Source organism: Vidua chalybeata, chromosome 10 (assembly GCF_026979565.1).
Source record: "Vidua chalybeata isolate OUT-0048 chromosome 10, bVidCha1 merged haplotype, whole genome shotgun sequence".
Taxonomy (NCBI): domain Eukaryota; kingdom Metazoa; phylum Chordata; class Aves; order Passeriformes; family Viduidae; genus Vidua; species Vidua chalybeata.
In genome coordinates, this window is record NC_071539.1 from 12,243,035 (window position 1) to 12,251,707 (window position 8,673).

Below are 8,673 nucleotides of genomic sequence, written 5' to 3' on the forward strand. Positions count from 1 at the left end.
TTTTTTTTTTTTTTTTTAAATCAAAAGGCTTGTGGCCCTATCAAGGAGCTAAAAGAAAGCCGGGATTTGTACTTTTCCGCAGTTTTAAACATGACACTCTCCCTTTTATTTATTTTTCTTTTTTTAAACTCTGAAGGCTCAGCAGGCAAGCCTCTGCAGGGACGAGAGCCTTTGCGCCGGTGAGATCTGCAAACATGTCTCTTCTTTCTTGAACTTTATTTTTCTCACGGTCTCTGAAAAGGCAAGATCGGGTGATACGTGTGGGATTGGCCCTGTACAGGTGCAGATCAGGTACAAGAGGAGGTGGAAAAACATTACTGTGTATACTCAAAAAAAAAAAAAAAAAAAAAAAAAAAAAAAAAAAAAGAGACAGAGAGAAAGAGCGAGTGAGCACATTTTTGAATAGGCCAGGTCTAGTTCTTGGCAGGATGACTCAGGCCTAGCTGGCAGACTATGGGAATAGGAGTGTGAGAAAGTCAGTCAAGCGGAGGGGAGAAAAAAAGGATTCAAGTCCCCAGGCAAAATACTTTCTTTTTTTTCTTTTTTTTTTTTTTAAGTAACCCACAAACTGTCCAAACCAGCCGGAGGTGGCAGCAGGGCGGCTGGGCCAGGCCCGAGGGACCGGCACCTCCCTCCCTGCGGTTTCGCCTGTGCCCCCGATGTCAGCGCACGCAGCACCGCGTCCGTGCCCGCGCCGCCAGCCTGGCGTGCGAGCGGGCAGCAGAACCCACGGCGGCCACCGCCCTCGGCCCCGAGTGCGCCACCGCGCACCTGCCCCGCGCTCCGCGCTGCTCCGGGCACCGGCCCTGCCCAGCCCCGGGCACACCTGCGGGGCCAGGGCCAGCACCGCGTGGCATTGCCCGGGCGGGCGTGGGGACGCCTGGGAGACCGGGGGGAGACCCGGTTTGCCGTGGGGAGACTTGGCTCGCCCTGGGGAGATCCGGGCGACCGCGGCAATGCGTGGGAGGACGCAGCCGCCGCAGCGCGCCCCGCGGTTCGCCGCAGCCCCCGCACACAGTAGCTGCGCTCCGGCCGCCGCAGCTGGGCCCGGCACGCCGCGTCCCGGCCATCACCCCGGAGGGCCGCGGCCCCCCACAGCGCAGCCCGCCCCGGGGCCGGCGGTCCCCGAGGGGAGCGGGCGGGGCCGCGCCTGCCACGGGCGCCAATTAACCCGGTAATTAGCGCGGCGCTCCCCGCGCCCCCGCCCCCCCCCCGCCGCGGGCGGTGCCCAAGGGGTTAAACCGCGGCCGCCCGCCCCGCGCCATTGGCCGGCGGCCGCCGCGCGGCGCGCAGCCAATGGGCGGGCGCCGTCCACGAGCGGGGCCGCGTGCGGGCGGCGCCCATTGGCTGGGCGCGAGTGTGGGAACGGCGGCGGGGGACGTTTCACACGAGCCGCGCGCGTGCGGCGCGCGCTATATAAGTAGGGGCGGCCAAGGGCGCGCGGCACCCGCGCCCCGCCGGCCCCGCCGCCGCCGCCCCGAGCGCTCCCGCACGGCCCGGCCCGGCCCGGCCCCCGCCGCGGCGCCTCTTCCCGGCGGCGCACCATGCCGGCCGACCTGATGGAGAAGAGCAGCGCCTCGCCGGTGGCCGCCACCCCCGCCAGCGTCAATGCGACGCCCGACAAGCCGAAGACGGCGGCGGAGCATCGCAAGGTAAGGGCGGCCGGGACGGGATGGGACTGAACGGGCAGCGCCGTGCGGAGCCGTGCCGGACGCTGACTGTCGCCTCTCTTGTAGTCCTCCAAGCCGATCATGGAGAAGCGGCGGCGGGCGCGCATCAACGAGAGCCTAGGGCAGCTGAAGACGCTCATCCTGGACGCATTGAAGAAGGATGTAAGCGCAGGGGGGTCGGGGCGGGGGGTGCGGGGGCAAAAGGCGCTGCCGGGCCGATCTGAGCCCCGCCTGTTCCCGCAGAGCTCCCGGCATTCCAAGCTGGAGAAAGCCGACATTCTGGAGATGACCGTCAAGCACTTGCGGAGCCTCCAGCGAGCCCAAATGACTGGTGAGTCCCGAGGGGGAACCGGAGAGAAGGAGTTGGGGTGGCGCTGCCTGCAACCCGGGGGCTGGGGCCATCGCACACTCTGCCTGCCTGCTTGGTGGAGAGGATAGCAGGAGCACCAGGCTCTGCACCTGCATCCCCGGGGAGTGATGGAGGTGAGGGTTGTGTGTTCTGTACCTGTATTCCTGGTGCCAGCACCTGAATCCTGTTTTCATGGGGGACACAGTGCTCCATCCCTGCTACAGGGGGGTGGTGAGGGGCATCATGCTTTGTGCTAGTATCCCCAGTAAAGAGATGCTGGGACAGTCACTGTGTTGTTCGTGCATTTCTGGTGCTGGAGGGCACACAGAGGGCTGCAGTCCCAGCTTGAGTTCCCTCTGCTAGCAGAGCTGTGCTCTGCACATTGGTCTGTTTTGGGGGTGTGAGAGGCACAAGAGCCATTGGAGGGATTGTGTTTCCAGCCTGGGTTTCTGGTATATGGGGACATAAGGAGATTCTTGGGACTTGTCAGTTCCCCGCCTGGGTCCCTAGTGCTGGTGGACTTGGTAGCACAGGGGCTGTGCTCTCCATCCAAATTCTTGGTACTTGGGAACCCAAGACATACTGCCAGAGGGGCTTTCCCCATCTGGATTACTAGCTTAAAGGGGCTGTAGGATGCGATGCTGGTGGGCTGTGCACCCCTCTTCCCTGTGAAGCCTGCTGACTGCTGCGTGCCTCTCTTCTCCTACAGCTGCCCTGAGCACAGACCCCACAGTACTGGGCAAGTACCGAGCCGGCTTCACTGAGTGCATGAACGAGGTGACGCGGTTCCTCTCCACCTGCGAGGGCGTCAACACTGAGGTGCGCACCCGGCTCCTGGGCCACCTGGCCAGCTGCATGACCCAGATCAACACCATGAACTACCCTGCGCCCCCCCCGCCGCCCCCGTTGCCACCAGCAGCAGCCTTTGGGCCACCCCTGGTTCCTCCAGGCAGTGGCGTGGGGCCACTCCCGGGCATGCCCTGCAAGCCGGGTGCCGATGCAGCCAAGGTGTACGGTGGCTTCCAGCTGCTGCCAGCCTCTGATGGGCAGTTTGCCTTCCTCATCCCCAGCACTGCATTTGCTCCTGGTGGAGCTGTGCTGCCTCTGTATGGTGGCCCACCCACAGCTGCCACTGCTGCCTCACCACCAGGTCCTCCACCTGGCACGGCCGACTCAGTCTGGAGACCCTGGTGAGGGTGCTGGCCACCGGACTGGACTTGGCACTGCACCCCGTGCTGCTGGCACGGCTGTATATAGATTATATGTTCATATTGGATTGTGCCTTTGTACCATAGCACTCCTGTGACAGTGTTTCGTGTTTTACACGAGATCTTTTTTCTTCCTTTCCTCCCGTTCCTTATGTGACACCAAAGATTGGGGGTTTGTTTTTTGGTTGGGGTTTTTTTTGGGTTTTTTTTTTTTGGTTTTTTTTTTGAATGCTCTTAAAATAAAAGTATCCCTTCCATTTTGGAAGGCCTTTGGAGAAAATTCGAACTCTGGCATGTGTACATAGGAGGGACTCCAGTTCCTGGCTGCCTGTGGATCTTGCTGCTCCAGGGCTGCCTTGTCCTGTTCACCAGGCTGGAGCTGTCACTCAGACCCTCTGTCCCCTCTGTCTTGTAAAAGCACGTGGCCCCTCTCCCTGCCCTGGGGCAGATGTAATCAGTGCTTCTTTGGGAGCAGCTCAATTAATCAGACTTGTTAAAAGGAGCTTGTATTTGCAGAGCTGGTGAATGTGCTGTGGGACTCACCTCTGCTCTGTTCTGGCACCTCGGGCTGATGGAGTTGGTGTGGTAAAGCAAGATATTGAGCTGCCCGGGTTGAGCCTCCTGCCCTGAACCTAGAGGAGCCTGCTTCCCAGGCTGTAGTGTAAATTGCAAGTGCCTCCAGTCAGTTGATTGAGGGAGCAGTGCCTGCCAGCTTCTCGAGTTACAAAAGCAGTGGCTCTCCGCAGGACAAGCCTGACACGAGTGCTCCTGTCTCCTGGCTGACGGGCTGCAGCAGGCGCTGGGCACCACCTCCACCTGGACTTAAAAGCGTAGAGCAGTTCCCGACCCTGAGCAGCAGCCAAGCTCTGCTTGATGATTAATGATTTGCATGTGGTTTTGATAGAGTTGGGCATTTCCTCTGCTGTTATATGGAAAACACGTGGTCGAGGGAGTGATGTGGGGCTGTAAGGGCTCTGTAATCATGAGCTGCAGCTGACCCCTGTGACTTGAGGATGCCCCGTTTCCAGGCAAGATGCAAGCCATAGATAGTGGCGAACAGCAGTCTCAGGTTACAGCTTGCATGGCCCTTCTTAACAAGTCCTAACTCAGAGCGGACAGCTTTAAGATGTGCCAGGATCCACTGGGGTTTCTGTCCAAATCCTGCTGCAAAAGCTTGTTGGATTTTGTCTGGATCAGCCAGGTGCCTGACTGTATCCAGGTGCTGGGAAAATGAAAGCTGGGGTGAGTGAGACCAGATGGATTAAACCTGCTGAGGTTTGATTCCCCAGCTTTGCTCCCGGTAAAGAAACATACTCACCTGATCTGAAAATACATCCTGGGAAGGGGGTTGGTATGTTCCTAAGATAGGCAGTGGCAGCTTTTTTTTTTTTTTTTTTTTTTTTTTTAAAGGACCTGATCTCCCTAGGATGAGCTTTCCCTCTCCTCCAACACCTTCCTGGCTTGTCTGCCTGCATTGCCACCCTCACAGAGGCATCTCACAGCCAGGTTTTGTGTGCAAGGCTGGGGAATACAGATTTGTTGTCCCAAGGCAGGTGTGTAGCTGTACAGGCTGAGCTTTCTTTCCCTTCCACCAGCCAGAGTGTCACCTTTCTGCACTGGAGGTACTGAGGGTAGGAGAGAGCCCACCCTGTGTTCAGAGAAATGCTCGCAGGACCTGTCTCAGAATTGCATCAGACCAACTCCTGTTGCTGGATGGCTTGTGTGGAGCTGATGTAGACCAGTCATGTATCACCTATAAGAGTGAATGTTGTTCCATCTGAGCAGAGTCCTCCTTTTCTGCTGAAGCAGTTGGTTTGGAAAGCACATTAGAAAAAAGAGACTCTGCTGTAGGCTAATGGAGAACATACAGCAGATCCTGGAGTGAAAGACAAGATGAACCTATTTGCTAATGGAGTTTAAATAGCCTAGTATAAAACAGATATGGCATGCTTGGGCCGGTTTCTCCAAAGCTTTCTCTGTTTACTCTATCCCACAGCCTGTTGACATGAGAGATCTGCTTGAGTTTGTGAGCTTTAAGGGGATCAGAGCAATTCCCAAGAGCTGTGCTCTTGGTGCCAGTTCACTGAGCCCGTGACAAATTGGGATGACAAATGCAGGCTGCGGGTCTGTGGATCATTGTGTGTGGGAATTCTCCTTCAGGTGCAGCAAATGCCTTTAAACTGATGCTGTGGGATGAGCAGGAAAGGGTAACGGAGGAGTGCCAGGGAAGGTACAGGGCTGAGCTATGACCCTGCATGGGGACTGTACAGGACAGGTAGGAAAAGGGGCTGGACTTAGTGCTGCCATATGGGATGCAGCTCCTGTTGGCTTCCCTGGGCACCTTGCTGAGCCCTGTCTGCTGGTGGAGAGGATACTGGGAAGGGTTGGAGGCAGGTCTTTCTCTCTCGTGACCATTCTTGGGTTGGTCAGCGCTTTGCCACAGTCCTCTGGGTGCATTTGCAGACCCGAGGGTGCTGAGCTGAAAGGAGCAGTACTCCAATCCCTGCCTGCAGTGCACCTGCACGGGGGTCCGTGCGCAGGGGGCTTTTCCTGCCTTCCCAGCACCCTGCCTTGCCCCCCACCCACCACGGAGCTTACAGCCCCGGCTGCCCCTCGCATCCCCGCAGCTCCCTTCCATCTGCTGCTGCTGCCGTCCCGGGAAACCTGTCATTAAAGTCAATTAACTTTTCCCACACTCCTCGTGAGCGGTGCAAAAGCCCCTCCTTGCTTCCTCCTTGGCTCTTAAGTGCTACCATATGGCACAGGCCCCCGCGCCCCCCCCACGCCCGCCCTGCCTTTGATTCCAGCCAGACAGCCGGAGCTTTATGATTTAAGCCGGGAGAGCCCTCGTACCAAGCCCTGGGCCGCTCTGCGGCCAAGGTGGTTTTTTTAGCAGGCAAGGCTGTTTTCTGGCAGGAAATGAATAGCTCCCAGATGAGCTCAGGAACCTGAGAGGTCGTGAGAAAGGAGCGAACCCCCGGCGCGGTGGCGGGCTGCCAGCGGTGTGGGGAGCGCGGGAGGGAGCGCGCCGCTGCCGCCGCACACGAGCGCGCCCGGCCCCCGCTGGCAGGCGGCGGGGCCGGCCGCCGGCAGCCCGCGGCCGCACGCCGCCCGCACGCCGCGGCGAGCCCCGGCCCTGCGGCGGCACAGCCCCCGGCCGGCTGTCCCCGACCATCGGCCGCGCTCCTGCCAAGGGCCCGCAGCCGACGGCTGACCTTGGGCCGGCATCCAGGCGTCCGGCCCGCGGGGAGCGTGGGGTGGTGGAAAAGCAGCCTGGCAGCTGGGTTGGGATTTGGGGGAGCCAGGACAAGAGTCCCCCGGGAGCAGCACTGCAAACCTGCCTGGGGGCTGCGTGCAACAGGTTGGGACGGCTGCGTGCTGCGGGGGTTGGGATGCTCCAGCCCCATGGCTTCCAGTTGGGACACACAGCCCGGTGGTTGGACCAGACTTGCCAGCACATGGCTCTGGCTTGCACCAGCACCTCTAGGCTAGCAGCCCCCTTCGCTCTGCCGCTGCCCCTGGGGCAGGGAAGGGGACCTGTGATTTACAGAGGTGACGTGTTTAACTTAAAACAAGTCAAACAAAAGCCCGGTTTGTTTTGCGGAGCACAGACTTCCTGGGGGGATCAGCCCAGACAAATGACTCCACTCCCATTTATTAAACATTTGTGGCCATGCGATCAGCTGGTGCTGGGAACGGCTGGGACAATCTTATCCCCTTCCCAGCCTCTGCAGGAGGAGTGATTTCTGACATCTCTGCCCGAACAGAGCTGTGCCCCAGGGCTCCCCATTCCAGTGTCTTTCAGGTATCCAAGGACAGCAATATGATCCACACAGGCCATAGCCTCTGGACTGCTTCCCTGCTCAGCCCTGCACGAGCATCCACACTGAGTAGTGGGAACAGGCTGGGGGCACGTGTCCCTTGTGCCAGCACCACAGTGAGGCTTGCAAGGGGTCTGTGTGGCCCTGAAGGGGTGCGGGGTTGGAGGGGCCTGCTCCTGGTGTGTTTGCCAAGGGGAGTGCAGGGGCGGCAGGGCAGGGCAGAGGTGCTATTGCTGAAGGACAGCCTTGGAGGTAGGGCTACCTGCAATCTGTAATGATTAGGAAGCTGCTCCCAGAAGGGGTTTATTGCCAATAAAGCCAGCTCAGCACAACTGCTGAGGCATTAACCCTTATCTGCCTAGCGCGATAAGAGCCCTGGGTTTTGCCTTCTGGCCCCAAGAGAGCAAACACCCGCCACAGGGCATGGTACAGACTGCACCATGCCCTGTCACCCTGGGGACACAGCCAACATCCTGTGTGGCTGGGACACACCGCCCCAGCACATGTTCCCAAAGCCCTGGCCCTGGCTCCCCCCGCCTGCTGCCCTGCACACAGGGGTGAGCAGCAGGAGCCGCAGCGGTGAAGGCTCTTTACCCAAACTCCCGAGGGGTTCAGCTGTACAAAAGCAGCATCCTGCTTAATTAAAAGCAGACCTGCTGTAATGAGCCTGCATGAACAACAGCGTGGCTCAGGCAGTGCTGCTAGAACAGAGGCTGGGACTCAGCCTCGCTGCAGGACTGAGACATGAGGTGGCTCATGGGCTGCGAGCCGGGGCTGGGAGCCAGGGCTGGGTCACCCTGTGACTGGCTGCAGAGCCACATCTCTCTCCGTGTTCTCCCAGCCCCACTAAGGAGACACAGTCTGTCTGATCCAGCCTGCTGTTGCATAGCTCCTCAACAAAACTCATCCCTAAAATTGCTCCTGGAGTGGGGCCTCTGCTGGGTTCTTCCCCCCAGGTGGGGTCACACACCATCCCTGGGCTGTTGGCTCCCATCACACCACCCAGCCACGCTGGTACCAGGACCAACAGCGATCATGCCTGCCCTGCAAGGGGGACATGTCTCAGTCTATGCCAGGAGAGGCTGCTCCCTGCTTGGGGCTGGGATGGCACACACTGCTCTGGATATGGGTGCACTGGGGTGCTTCACAAGAGCCTTTCCGAGACCTTTTTTTTTTGTGTTGTTTAGACAGCTTTTTCTTGCTGCTGAGGAGGTCAGAAGTGTTGAGGAATATACTTAGTGCAGGTACCTTGGTGTGCAAGCTGCAGGTTGTTTCCTGGGCAGGGGGAAATGGCTAGAGCTGCAGAACAGGAGCTGTAAACTGGCACCAATCGTTTGCCTAACAAAGGACATGGGGACCTGTGGCACAGCCCAGCAGGGAGATGGCTGGTCACCCAGACACTCTGCAGGACCCAATGAAGAGCAAGAAGACCCCAGAGTAAATCACACCATAGGACCAAGAGACACATACAGCACAGACTGTGAGGTTATAAAACCCCAGGGATTGCTGTGTTCAGGTCTCTCCCTGGGAACACACAGCTTGACCTGTTGTCATGTCACTGCAGCACGATTAAATTAGGAACCAGAGATCTGGACTCTGTTATGGTAAACATGGAGTTGAGTCAG

General features: G+C 58.8%; 1 protein-coding gene across 1 annotated transcript; it reads left to right on the plus strand.

Moving 5' to 3' along the window:
- The first annotated feature begins 1,487 nt into the window (after positions 1-1,487).
- Positions 1,488-3,482, plus strand: HES1 (hes family bHLH transcription factor 1). Its single transcript, XM_053951727.1, has 4 exons — positions 1,488-1,652; positions 1,737-1,832; positions 1,914-2,001; positions 2,729-3,482. The coding sequence occupies exons 1-4, from the start codon at positions 1,545-1,547 to the stop codon at positions 3,211-3,213; spliced, it is 777 nt and encodes a 258-aa protein (XP_053807702.1). The 5' UTR covers positions 1,488-1,544; the 3' UTR covers positions 3,214-3,482.
- Positions 3,483-8,673: the final 5,191 nt, after the last annotated feature.

Bases quoted from the DNA above. Each gene is read 5' to 3' on its own strand.
- HES1 (XM_053951727.1), top strand. From the start codon at position 1,545: ATGCCGGCCGACCTGATGGAGAAGAGCAGCGCCTCGCCGGTGGCCGCC. The intron at 1,653-1,736 runs GTAAGGGCGGCC...CCTCTCTTGTAG, and splicing joins CGGCGGCGGAGCATCGCAAG to TCCTCCAAGCCGATCATGGA. The intron at 2,002-2,728 runs GTGAGTCCCGAG...CTTCTCCTACAG, and splicing joins CCAGCGAGCCCAAATGACTG to CTGCCCTGAGCACAGACCCC.